Source organism: Lacerta agilis, chromosome 2 (assembly GCF_009819535.1).
Source record: "Lacerta agilis isolate rLacAgi1 chromosome 2, rLacAgi1.pri, whole genome shotgun sequence".
NCBI classification, from domain to species: Eukaryota; Metazoa; Chordata; class Lepidosauria; order Squamata; family Lacertidae; genus Lacerta; species Lacerta agilis.
Genome location: NC_046313.1, coordinates 58,464,519 through 58,487,250, shown reverse-complemented (window position 1 = coordinate 58,487,250; position 22,732 = coordinate 58,464,519). Strand labels below are relative to the sequence as shown.

At 40.9% G+C, this 22,732-nt stretch overlaps 1 protein-coding gene across 2 annotated transcripts; it reads right to left on the bottom strand.

Annotated features, from left to right (window-relative positions):
* Positions 1-505: 505 nt before the first annotated feature.
* MAML1 (mastermind like transcriptional coactivator 1) lies at positions 506-21,661 on the bottom strand. 2 transcript variants are annotated; one of them, XM_033140262.1, is made up of 5 exons: positions 20,883-21,661; positions 9,735-11,132; positions 7,310-7,570; positions 5,677-5,788; positions 506-4,534 (listed from the first exon to the last, which is right to left on the bottom strand). In XM_033140262.1, exons 1-5 carry the CDS (start codon positions 21,306-21,308, stop codon positions 3,555-3,557), a joined length of 3,177 nt encoding a protein of 1,058 aa, XP_032996153.1. In that variant the 5' UTR covers positions 21,309-21,661; the 3' UTR covers positions 506-3,554. The 2 variants fall into 2 exon arrangements, with proteins under 2 accessions (XP_032996153.1, XP_032996154.1); XM_033140263.1 differs by having other exon boundaries at positions 3,555-4,534; positions 9,735-11,129.
* Positions 21,662-22,732: the final 1,071 nt, after the last annotated feature.

The following is a 22,732-nucleotide window of genomic DNA, read 5'->3' as shown; positions in this document are numbered from 1 at the left end:
TTAAGAAAATGCCTGTTTTGCAATTTCCTGTTAAGGTAAGTGAATCCTATATACATACATACACACATATATCATTTTGGATGTTTTCCAATATACAAATATGTTGAACATTTTCATTTCTTCTGTGATTAACAAAACCTAACATTGTATGCTGAATGCCTACAAGTGTCAAACAGGCCAGCAATTCAAAATGGTGAAAAATAGCTTGTTTCCAGTATATAACAACTCTTCATGTTAAAGGGTACCAAAATGTGATAAGAAATAAATGGGTAACATTAGTAAAAGCTTTTTCTACCTATTGTTGAAATACTAAACAACAACAATGTTCTTGACTTTCAAACATATTTTAGTTCTGTCTTTCAATATTAGGGTTAGTTCAAGAAAAGGGAGAGAGTTAAGTTTGTTTTCTGCCAGATAAAAGGAACCAGAATTTTAAAAATCAGTCTCCACAGCAAAGCTAAGCTATATGTAGTTCAGGTGATGCTTCAGAAAACACAACTATTTGTTTAATACACTAGCAAAATATTTATTTTTTATAATGACGTAACAGAAGTGAAATATTTCTTTTTGGTGTGCCACAGTAATTGTAGTTAAAGAAAATAAATGGATTAATGGGCTCTTTATACATTTCAATGACAAAAAAGGCTAGCATCAAATTTGAACTGTTCATTTAAACAAGTGTAAAATTTATCATAACCACCCCCGACACACACACACGCACGCGCACACACACATATTATATATATATATATTTAAAGAATTATAGTTTTAAAATCTATAAAAAGTAAAAAATATACACTCAGATCTAACTCTTATTCAATCTTTAATATAAAACTGTAAACATTTATTTACACACAAAAAATGTGTAGTATAGAAAACTGAGCACCCTTTTCGATTCAGTTGTAGGGGGTTTGGAAGGCAGTGGATGTTGAACACCTTTTCACCTGTCCATGACCACAGTATATAAATAAAGCTGAGGCAGCAGGCCAGGTAAAGCTCAGGGGAGCCACATCTTATTGCTCTAAAGCTGCAGCAAATGGAAAGCTCAAGTGCAAATTCATTTATGAACTGCTACAAGTGGCTGAAGGGCAGCACTTAGCCCTTCCCCACCCAGCCTCCATAATCAATTATGACTGGCAAAAATATTCTAGGCCATTCTGTTTAAAACTGTATCTGAACAAAGTTAAAGAACGTATATCCACAGCTGAAAAAGACATTAGCATTTTACTGGACATCAAAATCTGATTGCAGCATTAGAAACACAAGGGGTTTCATTTTCTTTTGACCTAAATTATATTTAGGAAATCCAACTAGAATTTAGTATTATTTAATTCCTTAAACCTACTATTTTTCAGTGTGCCTGAGGGAGAGAGAAAAAATCAGCAGAACCCAGACAATTAAAAAACTATGAGGCTCCAAACACCTCCAATAAGAAAAGGAAGGCACGCTGGTGCAAAATTTCCGAACTGCTTATAAGCCAAGTTCAATTATTTCCATATCTAACCCCTCTCCCTGCCCCTGCATGTGTTCCCTGGCCAAAAAAATAAACAGAGATTAAAAGATTTTCTGGTGACATTTTGGACCAATTTTTTAAATACACCGAGCTCACAAACAATTTCACTCAATCGCTGACTTGTGGAAAATATTAGTAAATTTAACTCTAATCTAATTTACTTATAGTATCAGTCATACCAATGTTTCATTCATTAAAATGAGCCGCCTCTTAGAAAATGGCATTTTAAAAATATACAAACAATGTGATTTGCTTCAGTTTGGACATTCAGCAGTGAAACCATTCATCAACATGCAGCTTCCACGATTTAACCCCCATCAACAGTCCATCAAGATACAATACAAAAATCTGTTTAGCATGGCATACATAACTTGCTCATGGGTGGCAAGCATATAAAACAGAACTAATATCCATGTGTAATTTGGGAAAAGATTAAATAAAAGTAGTGTTAAAGCGGATTTTTTTTCCAAAGTGCACATCTGAGAAAACACTGCAGATACAGTAAAATATTTCCTTCCTATGGTTCAACTGTTGTATCCCTTATCCATTTCCCTGTCTAAAATATCCCAAAATCAAATCTTCACACTTTTCTTATGTAGAGATGCTCCTGAATAGGCCTGAAGAAAATTCTTTGATTCTCAGTGACAGGTGTGATGAATTAAGGAGGTAAACAGTCCTGTTCATTAAAGAACAAAACCAGACCCAGAGTAGGGAACAGAGGTATCTGTGCATCTAAAACAACTTTCAAATTTATTACCTTTATAAACGAAAGGTTAAGGCAAAAGGTGGTTTGTTGGCAAGCAGAAGAATTTTTGGTAACCTGTTAAGAACAATTCTCTCTTTTTCTTGCCCTGCATGGGACTATCCCTACATATGTATGAAGGGGTCTCCAAGAACCGTGATGAAATAGCAGCATCTGCTTCACTGGAGATTAGTCTACATATTTCTAAAGAGATTAAATCACTAAAAAAAAAATCCCCAAAATATGGGGGCTCTCACAATGGAAGAACCTTTAATAAAGTATTTCGCTTCCCCGGGCTCTCTGTGCCATTATTGCAAAGTTTTTCAGGTCAGTAACAGTTTCCAAGGCACAAAACTTCCTTCGCTTGCTTGACCAAAAGTAACAGATCCTGTTCTTATTGGTACAGCATATGTGTGGCAACAAAAGATTGCTAATTATAAATGCCCTCTGAATCCAAGAGAAGAAATAAGCTGTGATCAACCCAACGTTCTCATTTAATGGATGCTAAAAAGGAGATAGAAAAAGTGCACACTTGATTTTAAGCTGATTCTCCGATTTAAAAAAATATCATCAAAAAACCAAGAGCTCAGTCTTCCCCCACAGCAGAGTGCAAATTGCTTAGCTTAGTAAGCCATAAGCTATTTTAGAATGAGGTTCCCAGCTTAGGGCTCTAGCAACCTACTGCTCGACAAGTTTTAACACTCAATGATCTTCAGCACAGAAACCCATCAGCTATTATTATTGTGAACTCTCATATCTTGCTTGCCAAGTATCACTAGGGACTAGAAGAACGACTTCTCAAACTAAAGTAGATTTTGCAAAGAAAGTGTTGCACAATCTTTCCTCAGAAAAAGGTGGCAGAGTGTTAACTTTCACTAGTTTGCAGGTCAAGTTAGAATCAAGAAACCTGTCAAGCACTAGTTGTAGAAACGATTGCCTTAACACTGAGTATTTTGAGTCTTCCTTGCTGGTTTACTTTCTGCATCACCACAGCATGGTTCGCATTTAAACCTTCAACAGAAAAACACTGTTAAAATTGAAACTTCTGAAGGGCTGGCTGGGATGCACACCAAACTGACCAGGACTGTTTCCATGAGCAGTGTTCCAGACCCACTACAAAAATGAGAATGTTATATGCTATCAAATTGGGGCATACTTCTCATGCTGTTAGACTCAGAAGGGAGCAGCTCCAATATATTCCCACTAGTGCCTGTGAATTTTCTCAATTCCACAGGTATTTGGTCCAAAGATAGTTGTAATTAAAAATAAAAGATTCGGGGGGGATCCCCAAACCTCTTTTTAATGATTCCCTAACAACTCATCCAAGTCATTCATCCATTCTTCTGAAGTCCTGTTTTTCAACAAAGTGTCTATAAGATCTGTATCCCCAGTTAAGTTCGGCAGTCCATTACCACCAGATGGGTTGCTGTAGGCAAAGGGCAGTTCCTGACTGGATGTCCTCACTGGATAACCTTGACTACAATGCAGATTGGCTCTGTTAGGCAATTGCTGATTTTGATTCTGGCTGAAAGAATTCATATCTGGGACAGCTTGATTCATGCCTGGCAAGACCTGCTGTGATGGGACTGCCTGCTGGGTAGGAGGGTTTGTCCTCTGCTGAGCACTTATAGATGACAACATCTGTCCAGAGACAGCAGAGTTCATGGAGGTCATCGGCCTGCTGGTGTTGAGGCTTACCTGAGGCATTCCTTGCGCAAACTGTTGATTGGTCAACTTTAAGTGAGTCTGCTGCATATGGAAAGTGGAGTTGGCAGTAAATGTCCCTAAACCACTGTTCCCTTGTGCCTGGTTGTTCATATTCGACATACCTTGGTGCTGCCATGATTGATTTTGGACCCCAATAGATGTTGGCATCCTTGCCATTTGCGGCTTGGATAAGTTGGGATTCAGTGCTCCTTTACTGTGCTGCTGAGAAATGCTGGCAGTTCCTAGGGTGCTCTGTCCATATCCAGCAGGAAGAGCAGTGCCCTGTGCCAAACTGGGTTGTCTTTGCATTTGTGGCTGTCCATTGGCACTTGGATTTGCATGCTGTGGAACCATCTGTGTCATACCAGATGCCATGTTGTACAAGGTGCCTCGCTGAATGCTCTGCAAACCAGGATACTGAGTTACTCCTCGATCTTGCTGATTACTGCTTGAGGAGACAGAACTGTGTCCTGTGCCAATCTGGATCATATTCTGAGTTTGAGAAAACATGCGTGGACTACTGGAGTTAGACTGGCCTAAATTATTTACCCCTGCCATCGCTGGAGATGAGCCTATAACACAAAATGAGAGTTTCAACATTTATAAAAACTAAGCAGAACATATCCTCAATTTAGGTGCAGCATTACACATATACTGCAGCAGGCAGCATTTTGTAGCTGTATTTAGGGCTCATTGTCTTGAACCTTGAGAAGTGCCAGCAGAAGGTGACTTTCCTGCCACCATCTGAGCTGGCTGCTTAAATTTAATGCAAACATAGGGTTGATTGACACAGTCACATTCCTTCACACATAAGCCAAGCCACTCCTGACCGTGCATGTGCCCAAACAAGACAGTGTTATTGTAAACTGGATGATACATGGATAAAATCACAACAGCAGCTATTTTCTCAGCTGCTGTAATAACAGTAATTAGGCAAAATTACTAGAACACTGGGAGCACAACTTTGGCTGTATCAGAGAATGAAGAAGCTCTGAGACTAGGACAACCTGTACCATTATATATGTGTCTACTTCATTAGTGCTGCTATAAAGTCTATAGCGAGGAAGAGGCTGTAGGGCAGAACAGGAGCACTATGCTAACTGCCAAACAAGGGCAAGGAAAAAGAAAACAATAATGCATGAGTTCTGCAATACAGGGGGTGAATTCAAATGAACCACTGATGTGGAAACCTCTGTCCTCATTCACAGCTGTCACTTGCACATATTGAAAAGCTAGCCAATCTGTGTTGGAAATTCACAGTGAATACGCACTAACATGAAAATTACCATCACCACATGCAAAAATATGCCAATCCAGTTTGTCTCCTCTGCCACTATCCTAGTACTGAGCCCTCCCAAAATTAACATACTTGATTTAATTGATAAGATAGCAAGTAAGGAAGATTATCAGCTTACGTTTCTCTTTAGCAGTGCTACCAGTACTGAGAAAAAATAAAATCCATCATTTGCACACTTCACAGTAGAAGTGATTCCTCTGTAACTTGTATGGATGCAATAGTTTGGGGTTTTTTTTTGTTTTTTTAAAGGCCAAGCACTTAAATCCAGAGCATAAGATTATGAATTATGGCAGTAAAATAACATTTTAAAGTTAACTAATGACCAAATCCATAGAAGCTGAAGACACTTTGCTTCTGCATACACCTCTCCTGCTTTCCAGCTAGTCTTTCACAAATCAATCCCACAGTCCTATTTACCTGTGAACTGTTGTTGATATGGATTCTGTGTCTGGTCTTGGTATTGAGGGGGTGGTCGTGTTAGATGCCTCTGGAGCTGTTGCTGTTGTTCCTGATGATGCCTTTGCTTTTCCTAAAACAGGGCAGATGCAAAGCTATAAGAACACACAGCCTAAACTTTGCCATAAACAATGCCTTAATGTACACAGCAATGGTGCATATAGGTTGATCGCTGTCTCAAGCAGTCTACATTCACGTTAATAACATCATAAAAACAATTGAAGAAAAAATGCTACTGCCTAGTATGTAAGAAAATCAAGGCTGCTGTATACACTAAAATAAAACACAGCAGAATATATCACAGAAGGTGCTAGAAAGGGAGTCATATCTATAAAACAATGAGCTTCACTCAATATTAAACTGACATTCCAACTAGGCAAACTGCCTAGAAGAATTTGAGAACAGTTAAGCCTTTTTATCTAAAACAGAAGGGAATGTAGAATAACAGATTTTGCCTTCCACTAGAGTTCACAGATTTTTGTGCTGTAGTTCCTCTCTAGCAAACATGCTCCAAAGTCAAGGAAAAGAGGTATTTTGAGGGACTCAACATCCACATTGCAATGCCTCCTCAAATAAATTTATTCAAGGGGAATAGTGTGACATTTTAATCCTGAGGTTCGTTCATCATGTTCAAGTACAGTGAAAAAATTCCTTTGGGATTCCAGCAATACATTGCTGTACCTTCACTTTAAATAAATATGGTAGTACAGTATACCAGAACCATTTTTACACTGCACTGTGGGGGCTAAAGAACAGGATCTGGCCAGATCTCCCTCATCTCTCACAGGAACCCTCCAGCACATTATCTGGTGTCACAATGTCATCAGGAGAACATTTTTTGTCCTTAAGGTCTGAAATCAAACTGCAACCAAGTGCCTTTCAAAACATTTCACAAGATGTGACAATCTGCTCATCAATGGGTTTTGCAAAGCACTTTGCAAGAGGCTTATCAGGCCCTGACAATCAGCTGATAGGCGGGTCTTGCCAAGTGCTTTGTAGAGCTACTAAATACTTTTTTGTTTAGGCAAGCTTATCCAGACATGTAGAAGCTGCTGAGTGTTTTAATTTCATTTTAGCTTACTGATTTTAATTATTTTTTCATGTTTGAGATACTTGTTTTTAACTGATCTTACTAATATTTATTGTTTTATTCTTTTGTAAACCAGTTTGAGGTGTTATTACAATCCTTTTTTCTAATGATTTTTTTATTTTTGCAAACCTTGGAGATCCATTCAAGTCTGCTGTGTGTGCGGGAGAGAGGTTACCATTTTGGTTGCACAAAAATTCATATTTACCTCTGTGCTTTGTCAGGAGCTAATGAAAGATATCAGTGAGGAGGAAGGTGGTATGTGACTCTTTCTCTGTAATACATGACTGTAATCCCCTCCATTTTTGTTTGTTTGTGGAGCAGGAAGAGTCTTCAGTATTATCAACAGGCAGAACTGAGCTGCTCTTATACAATAAGCATAACATGCACCTTGGCTTCAGCAAAACCTTATTTAATATAATAGGGTAACAGGAAGGAGTTCAAGTCCATCAAAATAATAAGATGAATACAAAAAGGGAAAGTTACACTTATTCTGATGTCCCCTACCTGTTCAGCAATTAGTTGCCTCTGCCCCATTATAAACTGTTTCTGTTGTTCCATTAACAGTTGTTTTTGTTGCTGTTCCCTCTGTTTCTGCTGATCCAGTAGCATTTGGTGCTGCTTCATTACAGCTGCTTGCTGCTGGCTGTTGAGATAGGCTGGATTGCCATGGTTACCTGCCATGGAAACATTGGGGGACTGTGCATTCACACCAGAGCCGGGAACAGAAACAGGAATGCGAGGAACACCAGCAGAAGGGTTTTGATCCTATAGAAGCAAACACATAAATTGGATGGGAGGCCTAGAATTCAGTTTGGGAACACAGGATTAAATCTATGATTCTGCTTCTGATGGAGGACTTGTCATATATTCATAGCTATCTGCCGAGAAGTGATGCTCAACGTAATTTTAGTTTTGACTGAATTTTACTTTAATTTTGATTGAAATCCACTCTCTTATTATGATGCCACCTTTGTGCAAAAGCACAAACCAGACTGGAGAAACAGAGAGACATATTTCCATACATTATAAAGTGGGTGGGGAAGTACAGGTCACAGTCCCTTTTCACCACCTGTGGGGGCCACTTACCAAAGAAAAATAGGTGTGGCTTTCACTGCACAAACACACACCACAGACTTAGATACATATACACATACAACACATATCTCACACAGCACGTGTGTGCGCACACGAACGCATGCGCGCGCGCACACACACACACACACACACACTCCCATTCTTTCCTCTCCTAGCAATTATGCTTTTTCAAGTCCAACTGCTGGAGGAGGACTGCAGCAGCAGAGGGCAGCACAAAGATCACCTTTTCAAAAAGGCTTTAAAAGTGAGTACTGCTTTCAGCAACTATTACAATGTAGCAAAGATGATAAATGAAAGTAAGCCTGTCTAATAAAAATCTTCATTAAATTAAAAGCCACTTCTGAAGATGCAGCAATCATGCATACTAACAGTGATACTGAAACAAAACCACACAATGAAGTCTGAGTCTGTTAATGTCTAGTGAGTGGTAAGCCAAGATCCATGAAATGGCCGCATGGGGCAGCAGCCATCCAGTGACAGGATTCAAAGAACCTCATTGTGAGAAGAAGCCCAAAGGGCTTTTAAAACCAAGAGGATTCATTAAATACAGCACTGAATAGAAACACAGCACACATACTTTCCAATAATAAGGAAAAGAAATGGATTTCCTCTATGGGTTGCACTCTCACTGAGGGAAAACCCCAACATTCTGATGCAGCTTAACAGTACCCACTATATGTGATCTGGTACCCCTGAAGTAGCCACTTTTGTAATATACAGTGGTGCCCCGCTAGACGAATGCCTCGCTAGACGAAGGCATTCGACTCTAGCGGAAGGCTGCCCCGCTAGACGAAAAAGTCTATGGGGCTGCCTCGCAAGACGAAAAATTTCCATCTTTTTTTTTCGTTTTGCGGAGCGCGGCTGTCATTGCCGCTCCGCAAGATGAAAAACCCGCTAGACGAAAATTTTCGCAGAACGAATTATTTTCGTCTAGCGGGGCACCACTGTAACTTACATTACACTGTAATAACAGTGGTATTATTCATTAAGGAGGTGGAAGCATTCTTTAAATTTCTGGTTGGGTTTTTAGACAATTTACACCAGAGATGGAATGTATATCCTCAATGGTCAAAACAGTTATCCATCTTCATTAAGGCCTGATTTTTCTGGCTCTAGGTTCCCATAAATACAGTATGTGAGGTTCAATCCTTACCCTTGGATGATTTCAAGGAAATGAAGACTAATAAAGCCCTATATGTAGTGTTAGAAACTGAGATATAAAAGCTAAGAGCTACCGGTAAATGGCATCTTAAATCTAGGTTATGGGCACCACCGCAATGGAGTGTCTAGGCATGCTTTTTTATAACAAGAATACAAAGCTGAAAATGAATCTAAATCTTATGTTCATTTTTCGCATGGTCTAGTCCTCATCTTAAGACTGCATAAAACAAAACCATACTTCCCCTGCCCGCTCCCCTAATATTCTTATGAGGGTCCCTTCTCCAGTCTTCAGAGTAACTAGTAATATCTCATAAGAAACTTCAATCCTAGTCACACCTATTCAAACAAAATAATCAGAGCAATGAAAAAAGATCTCCTAAAATTTAATTAGAACCTTTTTATCAGATCTTGAAGAACTGTATCCCCGTCTTTATAAAGATTATTGCAGTGACTATCTTGGAACAGAAATAGTATATTATCATGGCATTTATCTTTTCAGAGAATATGAGAAACAGTATGTTTCTTTCTCAATTAAGACTGTTGCTATTTGTCATGTCCATTGTACTATTTTACATTAAGCTCTAAAATATGCACCTTACAATGGAACTACTGTGCTCTACTTATTCAACCCTCCTCATTTACTATGATCAAACCTTCTACTTCAAGCACTTACCTGGCTGTGTGGCCCTAGAGGTCTATAAGCAGTATTTCCAGACTTCTTCATGACAAACATCCCATTCTGCTCATCGCTCATATGAGGCAGAGTAGGTTGCTGACGCTGCTGCATGTATGCCAACATTGGAGACTTGTTCTGTCCAGATACTGTAACTCCTTGACTGCATTCTTTGTAATGTGAAAGAGGTTTCGTATTCCCATAGTCTAGCACAGAGTTTTGACTAGATACAGAGTTCTGGTTTAAGCTGTTTGGTTGATGGCTTAACATATTTCCACCATGATAATTAACTCCAGCCCTCGGAGAACTCTTGTTTGGCATACTAGACATCATGAGTTTCTGGTTATTGAAGTCCTGTTGGTAAACTGAAGGGCTAGTGGGATTTTCCATAGTGTATGAAACAGCTAATGGACTATGTGAAGGTCCAGACTGCTGCCAGCTAGGAATCTGGTTGGGTTGATGGACTTGCTGTTGGTTCTGCAACAGCTGATCTCTCTTCTGCTTAGCAGCTATCTGTTGAAGCTGTTTAGCAGATGACATCTCTTTGGCAACCCCTGTACTTTGACCAGATAACAATGAATTAGGAAGAGGCCTCTGAACATTCTGAGACTGGCTAGATGGCTGCATCATGGACTGGTTGGAATTTTCAGTTACTGACTGACTAGAAGGCTGAATCATAGTTTGAGAATTACTAACTGATGGAGAAGCAGCACTAACAGAAGAGGTACCAATGAACGTTGTGCCAGCAGAAGTAGATCTGACTTGTGGGGATCCCATCTGCTCTTGTTCAAAGTCTGCTGGGGAAAATTCAGTCTTGATAATGATGTCCTGTGGTAATGGAGTTTGTGCAGCTGAATTTGAAGCATCAACATCCTTCTTTTCCTCAAAGTCTTCTGTAAATAGATCTTTCATATCCTCATCAGGCACGGATCTGTTAAGTTCATCAATGAGCTCCTTCCACTCTTGCTCATTAAGGTTAAGATCAGACATCAAATTATTCTGAGATATTGAACTTCCTGGTCCCGTAATCATACAAGGAAGGTCATCTGGTTCTTGTTTAAGCTCCTTGTTAATAACCATAGCAAAGGGGTCGTCAGCATCACTGTTTCCATTCAGCTGAAGGTTAGAGTCTGGCAGACACTTTTTGTTGATGCCATCTAGACCCATGGAATGTTTTCCATTAAGCTGTAAGGTGTCTCCACCAGAAGATTTGCTGTCAAGCTGGTGCAGAGGTGATGCAGGAGGGATTCCATTAGAGGAGCCACTCAATCCAACAAGACCATCATCATGACACAATTTCTTGGGAACAGAAAACATGTCCCCATAGCCATTCTGCTGGTCGCCATTCTGCGGTGAAACAGAACTATCAAGTTTCCTTTTGACTGTTTCATGGAGCTGCTGAAAGAGAGACAGTTCTAAATTAGTTTTATGCCTCACACCATGTGCCTTTTTGGTTTTTTTAGTCTAGCAATCATTCTTTTAGATACCAAGCATCATGGTTTTCACTGCAGTTGAAAAATTGCAGGGGAATAAAATCCCCTTTTCTTTAACTACTTAAAACCATGTGATTTTAAAACCCGTCTGCTTTGGAGTTACTAAAATGCAACAAGACTTGCATCTTTCAAGGTAACACCTAAGGTAACCTTGGATATCTTTCCCCCACATCCCCCCCCCAACAATGCTTTGTTTGCCTGGGCTCAGCCTCCAACACCATTATGAAGTATAACCTGGGAACTCAGTGAAAAGTCTGAGAGCATCTGAGGTTACAGAAATGCTGCACCATTAAATCTATTTAGAAAAAGTAGCAAAACCAATTTAGCTTTGTTTCCAAATCTAGAATTCTCATTCAAACTTCTTAATTCAGGAACATATTCCTTTAATGTGGGTACTTAAAAAAAACCTATTTAATGGAATGCAAGCAATAATTATTAGCAAAACAAGATGCGGTACAGTTCTGGACGACACAATGTGCACCTATATTTAAGAATTGCTTTAAGGACATTCTAAAATTCTCTATGAGGCCTAGTTATGTGGCGCAACAGGGAATGCATAGAAATTCAGTGGAATTTGGCAAGCGTTTCAAGCAGTGTTCTTTAACTGATTATTAAACTCTTATCCAATTTTCAACTATATGCTATGTCAGTCTTCCTCTACCCCTTTTCCTTTGGTTATTGTTTTATTCCTCCATTGGATCAATATTTTTCCCCATTTAAAGTCAACTACCTTCAGTTGGAGAGAACTTTGGGGTTGAAGGGCAGAATACAACCATAATAAATAAGAACTAAGAAGATACTGAACTTCCTGTATTTTCAATTATCAGATTATTTGCATTTTGGTGATCCTCCTGTCCATCAATAAAATATTACTTACCTTGTAATTTTCCAAACCCATGCAACAGTATTTTCAGTGAAACGAATATCAGAACATGTAAACCTGCATTACTTTCAGTTACTATTAGATTTTCGGAGGCAGACCACATTGCTGACCTACTCCACACAATTTGTAAAATCAACTTTTGCTATATATTTTCATTTCCTTAGTCTTATCTGACTACAAACTAACTGGTCTATGTTCCTATATCACAAGATGATAAATTTACTAGTGAAGATTTTCTTCCCACAGCAATTGCAATTGACGATCCATGCTCTGTTCATGAGCTATGATCCAATTTCTTATTTTGTAGTGCCCTCTAGATGTAACTAAAGGAAACAGCAAATTGTTTAGCCATTGAAGTCCACAATGTCTTATTTGTTCTCTGGTACTATCCTCAAACTACAATATTAATAAGTAATCTCTTCTCCCATGAATCAGTTGATTTTCAAGCCAGTTCAGATGGCGCATTTTCCAGCTTATTTGCACAAACAATTGTATATTCACTCTAGTTTTAGTGGCTGCTTTTGTGAGCTGGGATTTTTGTGCCACTTTACTAACTTTTCAGACCTTCACAACTTGTCACCTGTCAGGTGCTCATCAATCCCATTATACTGCAATCCCAATCAGACAGCCAAAAACAAGAACTTGATGCTCTTGGCACACTGCCAAACATGTCCACATTTAACTTTGTGGCTTGTATAAGCCAGATTTAAACATCATAGTACTGCAGTAATGAAAGAAACTGTACTTGTCCAAGTTTCCCCTTCACTATAACTCTTGAAAGGAATTCTATTTCAAATTACACAGCTACAAGTAGAGTAAACTCACCTGCAATAATTTCACTTAAGAATGAGCTACTGTATAATAATAAATAAATCTTATACTACTACCATGTTTCTCCTAAAATAAGACATAGCCATAAAATAAGCCATAGCAGGATTTCTACGCATTTGCGAAATATAAGCCATTCCCCGAAAATAAGCCGTAGTGACGCGCCACCTCCTATTAAAACAGCCTGGAGAGGCGTGGCTATGCAGCGTGCCGATGTGACACGGTTAAAATAAGACATCCCCTGAAAATAAGCCATACTGTGTTTTGTTGAGGGAAAAAATATATAAGACGGTGTCTTATTTTAGGAGAAACACGGTAGTAACAAACTCATTCTCTAGGGCTGATCTGTATGACGCGAAAACAATACCATTCACCCACAAGAGGGTGCTATCAGCTTACTTGAAGGGATTCCCCCCCCCCCCCACCAAGGGAGCCAAAACACTCTCCAAAAACACACAGTAAGGACTGAGCATCCTCAGTGGCTACAAAATGCTACAAGCTGGATGTGGGTCAGCAGCAGAAAGGAGAATTCTGGGGAAAGAAATGGCTGCCTGGTACTCTAAATGGGAGCACTCCACACTGTTGTGGTTCTCATTTGTTTTTCAGTGTTACAAAACTATTTCACTGCAAACTTAACACAGACAAACAAAGAATGCAATAGTGCTTCACTCTTAATTATTCTCAGTTTAACCAGAATACTGTGAACATCACGATAGTGTTCTATGACTTTGCACATGCATGAACTTTGTATTTCATTCTTTAAGACTCATGTAGTTGGCAGTCTACAAAAAATGGGCAAAATGTACACTACCATGTACAGCTCTCTCAAAAGAGCAGTTTACAACAGCTTAGCAAGTGAGTCAGATAGCAGCCCCACCAAAGTATGTCAAGGCAAGAAAAACCTGTTCTAAGATGAAAATTTAAAGGAGAGGAAACAACTGAAAAATAATTCAATACTGTCTGCCAAGATACTACATCCTTTTGATCAGTTTAAGGGATGCCAGACAATTACACTGAATTAAAAATTAATGAAATTGTTGTTCTAGCAATGTGTGTATATTTAACACCCTGATAAGTCTTTCTTAAAAACATTCTGTTCTCTGCTTTCTGAACAGAATAAAAAGGGAAATACTGGACAATTTGTCTGAAGAGCAATAAAAATGTATTCATCTGCTAATAACAATGTTCACAATTCCTTTATTTCCTACAAGAGTACTATTTATTATTATTATTATTATTATTATTATTATTGAATTTATATACCGCCCTATACCCAGGGGTCTCAGGGCGGTTCACAATGTGAATTATCTCCCCGATCAAATGTTATTTGATCTACAATAGAGATAAACAGTTTTCTAAAATACTGTATTGTAAATATAAAATATTTTAAAATACTTATTTCTATATTCTACATATTTCAGTTAAAAGCACTGAAATATAAGCAGATTCAGAACCATGTTAACAATTTGTTCCCAATGCACAAACACACAATGACCTATCTGAAGGAAAAAACAAATTTGAACGGACTTTAATGATAGAGCCTCTACTCCTGAGCTCAACCTATTAGTGAAGTACTGTATTTTTCCATGTATAAGACTAGGTTTCCCCCCTTAAAAATAATGTCAAAAATTAGGGGGTGTCTTATACTCTGGGCAATCTCCCCTCATTTTCTTAAATCTGAGTCCCCAAAAATAGGGAGCATCTTATACATGGGGTCGTCTAACAGACCGGAAAATGCGGTAATTCACAGCTGCAGTAGAAACTTTTTTTTTCTAAATCAGAACTTCTGTGACTTATAAAACAAAATGCTAGCCAGTCCACCTCTTTTAAAGTTGAACAGCATTACTGTTGCTCTGAGTGCTTTCTATCTCAGAAAACACTATTACAGTAAGATGAAATGAGACTTGCGAGAAGACAGCATTAAACTGCCAATAGCATACAGACTAGTAAACAACACCCTACCTCAACTTGTTGTGCAACAAGTTAATCAGCTTGTTAGCAGAAACTTCTATCCAAGCACTGAAAGCAATTGTGGGTGTAATCCCACAAAATGGTCTGCAGTCATTTCAGCTCCACACCTTGCATTACTACAAGCAGCCAAAGCAGATCTTAGGCATGCCTGGAAGGCAACTATCACATGGGTTACAGGCAATGTAACTGTTATCAGTACTGTTCTGTCTCTAATCAATCACAAAATCTCCATATCAGGATGGATACACTGCTTGGGGCAGTGGTGCTGCCTGCAAAATTTCTGGGTCCCAAGTACACCTATGTGTACCAAACCATGGCTCCCTGAACTACAGAAGTGAGTAAGGTAAATGACAGACCCCTGATGAGAGTACACCACAGAAACATGTGGATACCACTATTTTGTTGGTAAGTGCCTACATGTGAAAGGGAGAACATTAATTACAAGTAAGGGACTTAGATTCTAAGTTCCTATGAGTGCAAGTCCACACCTGGGGTGCTGCCACTACCTGACTACCAGAAGTGGGGAAAGGTGATATTTGCCAATTTCCTCTTCCTATGCACTTCCTGTGCCCCAGTAAAATCTCTTCCAGAAGGCTGGCAGATCCTCTGAAACAGCATGGGAGGTAGCTGGACTCATGTCACTTTCATGAACAGTAGAAGCTGCTTCATTTGTGGAAAGGCAATTCAGGATGTAGCGTTTGACATCATATTCAATTGTGGTGGTATATTCATTGATAAAATGTCCCCAACTTGTGCTCATTACCACACTTAATGGTAAAGCAATTTGGAGTTTGACTGCTCAAAAATAGGAGCAGATCCATCCACATCTTTTCCAGCAGTGCTTAAGAATGTTGTTTGGTTTGAAGGAAAAACCTTGATGGCGATAAATACCATCAAGCATATAGTTTGCACATTAGTTCCTTGATGCTAAACATGAAAGGGCGGATAACCAGATTGTATGGTACTTATATCAATATAAGTGCTTTTTTTGTTAAAATATAGATTGTAGATCATCTAAAAATTAGAAGTTTAACCCATACTATATGGTCACATTCTGTATGGTCACACTGTATGGTAAAACTGTTCAAAAGCAAGCATAAAGTTGTTATTATCCGCCCTTCACCCTAACATCTCAGGGCGAGTTACAACAATTAAAACACAATGTTAAAAACAGTTAGTCATTAGAAGGTCATTAAGAGGTCTAATCAGGCTTTTCTTACCCTTTTGCTTTCCTTTTGGCAAGAGGGTTACCGGTACATAGATATCAACACCTGAAAATAATCAGGTGATGTGGAAATTCAAAACCAGAAGGCTTAAGGGAAAATACTAGAGCAGGGTGGTCCAATGCATGGCCCTCAAAGCCTTTTTTTTTGGTGGCCCTCAGCAACATCTGACCCCCCCCCAGCCCTCAGATGTGCTGCAGATGTGCTGTCTTCATGGGTAAGCAAAGCACTGAACTTTGGGAAGGAGATGTGAGGGCTATAGGACCCTGTCAAAGACTCGCAACTTGCTTACCCAGCTTTGGAAAGGCAGTGTGAGGGCTGCACGGTGTACAGTGGGACCTCAATTTACGAGCTCCTCGACATACGTCGTTTTCAACTTCCGAAACACTTCCGGGAGAAAAAAATGGCCGCTGCTTCCAAATTTTTCAACCTACGAATGGAAAGCGGCGGCGCGATACCTCGACCTACGAGTTTTTTAATGCAGTTTTCTCGACCTACAAATTTTTTCCCCTCCGGAGATAGCGCCTTTCGAGTTACGAAAATTTCGACCTACGAGGGCGCCTTTGGAACGGATTAACGTCATAAGTCGAGGTACCGCTGTATGTGAAATATTGGCATATTCCTGTAGAGTGTACAGGAATCAGATGATCTTCAGGGTCCCTTCTAACTCTATGGAAGATTCAATTGCTTTGCTTAACACTTATTTTTGTGACAATAAAGGGTGGAACCCAACATTGCTACTATAGCAGGAATGTCCAAAGTCGGACCCCCTGAGGCAGTTTATTTATTGGGGGGTCAAATCCTAAAAAAGCTCAACAGCTTCAGTCCTAAAAAAAGCTCAACAACTACACATGTTCACTTCATCAAATCTGGCCCTCTTTGAAAAAAGTTCGGACACCCCTGTACTAAAGCAACAAGGAATCACCTTCTACCCTCTGCAGCTCCACACCTGCACACCCCAAAACGTTTTCTGGCAGTCTCTCAAACCTACAAAGCAGTTTTTTAGAGTGTGTGAGGACTGCAGGGGGGAAAGAGGGAAGTGAGCTCCAGTTGTGTGAGTGGAAATCTGTTCTGTTCATGCACTGACAGCATTGGATACAATGCAAAATATGTATAAAACAGAAAGTTATACAGTTATGTTTTATGTTCTTAGCCATTTTCCTTTCTGAAGTGTGTATTTTAAAGTGTACACTTTGAAATGCAACAAAAGTTTAAAGTATCAAGGAATCTACCAAGCTCTACTTACAAAGTTTTGAACAACCTTCTATCCTGGACACATACCATTTAAGACATTGTCAGATCACAGGGCCTTCTTACAACCTCACTGCCAGAAAAAGATTAAAGTGACCCATCCTTCTGACTATGTCCTAGCTCTGTCCAGCCAAATTCTAAAACAGACAAATGACTAATAGGTCAGGCAACTCCCGGCTCTACTAGATGCAAAGATCACAACCTAAAATGTCATAGAAATGGTTACCTGGTTTGTTCCTTTTCTCATTCCCTAGCTTACTAAGGGTATCAGTATCATTTTGTATGCATCTTTCAGATGGGTTATTAACCATACTGACCTAAACAGCTTTAACTTTAACACTTTAACTTTACCAACATAGTTAATTTTCTTTGTTTTCAATATTTAAAAATCACTGTGAGCTCAGGCACAGAAGAAATTCAAGATTAGATATGTCAATCTCTTGCATCAAGAATAAATAGCAATATATTACAAGGAATGTGAGAGATTTTAATTTTTACTTTCATTTTTCTAGCCAAATATTCAGTGACCAATAAAGAGAATACTTCTTCCTTCCCACTTAACCTTACCCACTGGAGACTTGCCAATAGCCACTGGTGATAAAACTGAAGCATAGATTAGTAACATTTTATCTACCATAAAGGATGAAGGCACACAGTTTTTAAAATTTTGTAGGAAAAAATAACATGTTTCAGTGTCAGAGGCAGTATATCTATAAATACCAGCTTCTGGGATTCACAAGTAGGGAGCTCGCTGCTGCACTCAGATCCTGCCTGCAGGCTTCCCATAGGCTTGGACACTGAAGAGAGGATGTTGGATTTAATGGGCCTTGCTTATGAAAAAGTGCTACAGCTCTATCATTAATGCATTTGTACAAATGCACTTGGGAGACAGCTTAGATGATTATTTTAAAAGAACTAGAGGAGGAACCAAGTCCAGTCCAGTCAAGCTTTGCTAGAAAATTAATGTATCGTACATTAGGGGGGGGGGGAATCACTGGATAATACCCAACCATATTGTTCCTGCTGTAATTAATTTGGTTTATGTATTTAAATGATAAAATATTACACCTAAAGAAAGGAGCAATGTTGGATACAATATGCCCTTTGGATACAATCCGATGTATGGTTGCTTATTTTGACTTAGGGACCATCTACAACTAATAACATAAGTAAGCAACTTTCCCCAAGGCATGTCCTTCTCTTCAAGGCTGCTGAAATGCAACTCAAATTACCATGTTAATTAATAAATTCTAAGAATCCATTAGAAATACATAAATATTCAACCCTTACTTAAGACAATGAAAATATGCTTATGTGATGTCTCTGAGTCTTTACCCATCCTTTCACAGACCTATAATATAAAGCACAGGTAAGGGTACATGGAGAACTAAAATCCCGACAAATTTATAGTATTCTACCTCTCCAGTGTATCTGGAATTATACTTCACTATTTCAACACAAAAGTTACAGTCAGAAAGTATATCTTCCAATTCCAATAGGAGTCCAAAATTTTGATACTTATTTTGGAGAGGCCACAGCACAATGATTTGCCTGTCTAAAAGTCCCAGGTTTAAATCCTGGTGAAATAATCACAGAAGTTAAGACTAGGAAAGGCCTTTGCTTCAGACCTTGAAGCACTGATGCCAGATTGAATAGACAGTTGCAGCTTCATTTTATTTTTTAGATGTGATCAAAGTAGCATTCAAAATGTGCCAGGCACCTGGCACATTTTGAACCTGGCCATCGGCCACTTGCGACCAAGTGAAGATGCCCGGGTGCCAGGATAGTGCCTGATGTCTCCATCATCTGGAGTGCATGCCTGGGCATCCTTGGATCTTGACCATATTTACACACTAGCAATTCTATCCACTATATTTTATCTGCACAATCAGAATGAATTTCGGGAGCCACAAAGTCATATTGAAAATTATTATTTTCGAGCTTTCTGGCCCCAAAATGGCAACTAGGCATTCTGTTTTGGCAAATGTAGCCCTGGTTTAAGGAGCCATTTGGCGCCTAGCTTATATATCTAAGTTTCTAACACTGGATCAAAGGTGAGCAAACCTAAACTCAAAGGCATCATCTCAATGTGAACATGAAACATAGTCACCTACAGCTGTTTGGGACTACCCACAACAGCTTTACTGTTTCTTATTTGTGGCTTTCTTAACACGCCGTCTAACTGATTTTTCTACACCTTGCTTCAGCCCCAAAGCACTGACCTGATTCTACAGGGAAAGCTAGCAAAACCTACCCTTTTACAAGGAAGACAGGTATCATCTTTACATCTTTAAACACACAGTAGGAAAAGGCATAAACAGTCTTCTTCATTTTCCACAAACTCATATTCATGTTGTGGTGGATTGAGTCATTGGACCAATATGCTTAGAAAACCAGAACAAGCAGGCTCCACTATATGGAGTAAAATTATCAATTTCTGTGTATGCAGACATTCCATACCAGTTTCCAAATTGGTCCCTAAACCCCCATTAAAAACTCTTCATACTGAAGCTCCCCCTCTGTTACATAGCCAGTATGACAGGGACTAGACCAGTTGCTCACATACAGTAACCTATCAGGCAATATTGCTGTGAAAATAAAAACTGTCTCCCATGTGAACCACTCTAAGATCCTTGAAGAAAAAACAATATATAAATGGGAGAAATACAGTCCTTATTTTTCCTGCCAAACGACTATCTGCACAGGCTTGTTACACTGGGCACCAGCAGAGCTTCAAGAACATTTCACCAACTTTCCTGCCTGCCTGCCTGGATCATTCTCATGCCACATTTCGCTGTAAAGCCAAGATATAGCAGAGAAGACTCCCTGGAAAAGATCCTGATGTTGGGAAAGATTGAAGGTACAAGGAGAAAGGAATGACAGAGGACGAGATGGTTGGACAGTGTTCTCGAAGCTACCAACATTAGTCTGACCAAACTGCGGGAGGCAGTGGAGCTTGGTGTGCTCTGGTCCATGGGGTCACGAAGAGTCGGACACGACTAAACAACAACAAAGGAAGTAAAGAATCGCTTTACCCTTTATTTTGCTCATAACATAACCGGAAGCCTACCATTTCTTACTTTTCCTACATACTTTTCTAGAGATCCACGCTTTTTCCTTAATCACTACTTACATATGTACGCTGCCTTAATAAGCTGGAAGGGACGAGACTATATATATATTTATATATGGCGGGGAATAGGGTAGATAGAATCAGCAGAGCAAACAATCAAGTTTCTCCTTCATGCACAGCTGGAGCGGCCCGGGGGGAGGTGGAAACAAACAATCCTCTTATCTTGTTCCGAATATGAGGAACTCGAGCTCTGAGAGAGGCCTCAAACCTCTCCAGCCTTATTAAAGGAAAGTTCACTCCAAGCTGAGGTCGTTTCTGACCACCGACCTCAGCGTTCACGGCCCTACAGGTCCTTTTCAAGGGGTGGTGTGGATTCCCCCGGGCAAAGCCCAAACCAACCCCGGGGCCCGCCAGCTGGGACCTTACCGCGATGAGGGCGCTGCTCCGGCCGTGCTGATGCTGTTGCTCACCGCCCGCGGTGTCGGCGTCCAGGCCATTGACTCCAGGCCTGTCGGGAGGAGCGGAGGTAGAGGCAGAGGAGCCCACGGAGCCCGGGGCCGGAGCAGGGGGAGGCGGCTGGGACGGGGCGGCCGGCGGAGCAGCTGCCGGGGGAGGCAGAGGCGGCTGGCGGTGCTTCCCGGCCCGCTTGGCCTTGGCCTGCAAGCAGCGCTGGTGAAGGGCGAAGGTCTGCTGGCGCTCCAGCTCCAGCCGCTCCGGGGACACGGCCTGGTAGCGGGACTCGCAGGCGCTGTGATGCCGCCGGCACAGCTCAATCCGCCGGCGGAGCCGCTCCATCACCGCGCTGTGTCGCGGAACCACGAACTCCGCCATGGGGCAGGGGGGCAGGACCATGAGCCGAGGGCGAGAAAGGCAACGCGAGAGACCAGGCGGCCGCTTCACTCCGCCATGGCTGGCGGCCAGAGACACCGGGCAACCCTCACAGCCTCGGCTCTCTTCCCCTGTAGTCGTCGTCGTCGTCCTTCTCCTCCTCCTTCGCTGCCGCCACCCTTTACAGGCCGGGGCCGCCCCGCTTCCTGCCGGGAGCCTGGCTACGCGCCGCCGACTTTCCCTCGCTCCTGCCCCGACCCCAGCTCAGGCCCGGAGCCACCCAAGCCACCCGCTTTCCATTGTTATCCGCGCCTCAGTCGCCGCCATCTTGAAATTGTTTTACCCCTTTTCCTCCCTCCCCTCCCCCGCCGAGAGCAAGCCCCAGCGAAGAAGGCGGAGGAGTTTCCTATGTGGTGCCTGACGTCACGGCCCCCGCACTCATTGCTCACGGGGTTTAACAGACAGCAGGACAAGCCTATCGGACGCGAGAGGGGTGGGTGGGTGGAAAGACGAAGCAGAGCTCCCTTCCCCCTCCCCTCCGCCTCTGATCTCTTCTTTTCCCCTCCCCCACGCCACCCCGCCCTTTCCGGAAGTGGGTAAAGGGCGGGGCTTTAGGTGTGATTAAAAGGTGGTAGAAGCTGAAACTTTGCTGCCGCTCCGCCAACCAAGGAAGGGAGAGATGGTGAAGTACAGTACTTGAAAGAGTGACTTAGTGGTAGTCTCCTTGGCCTGAAAAAAAGAAGCAACAACTCGTGACTGAGTATTATACAAAGCTTAAGGCCAAAATTAAAAATGTAGAATTATCGCCCACAATTCATTTAAAGGAAAATGCCTACCATTTTAGGGTTGAGGCTTTTGATACATAGAAAAAGCAGCACACAAAGCCTGTAGGCTTTATGCCTCTGTCGATACAGCACGATACGACAATTTAGTCAACTCCCCCCCCCATTATTCTTGAGAACGTAAGAATCCTGCTGGATCAGCCCAGTGGCCCATCAAGTCCAGCACAGCCGATTGGATGCCTGTGTGGGAAACCCACGCGCAGGACAGAAGGATAAGAACACTCCACCCCCCTGCGCCGCAACTGATACTCATTTCTGCTCCCTGCCGTGAAGAAGAGCAAGGCCACAGTCCAAAGATTAAATACTTTTGTGCAGCTGTATGGGTCTGATAGTTTTACTGTCTAAATACTTCATTAATTGGGCAATATAGTTGTTCAACTTCAACACAGGAATGAAAACACAGCTACCAGCAGCAGAAACATTTCTTTTGTAGACTATGGAAATTTGGAAGCTGTATTCACAGAAGCAAACAAACAAGAACTTCTGACTTCTTTTATGAAGTAGACGTTTTATCAAGACATTTTACCATTTAGGCAACACTGCCCCACCTCAACCCCCCTCCCAATCAAACGTTTTGGAGTGAAAATACATGAATGTTTAAAAGAT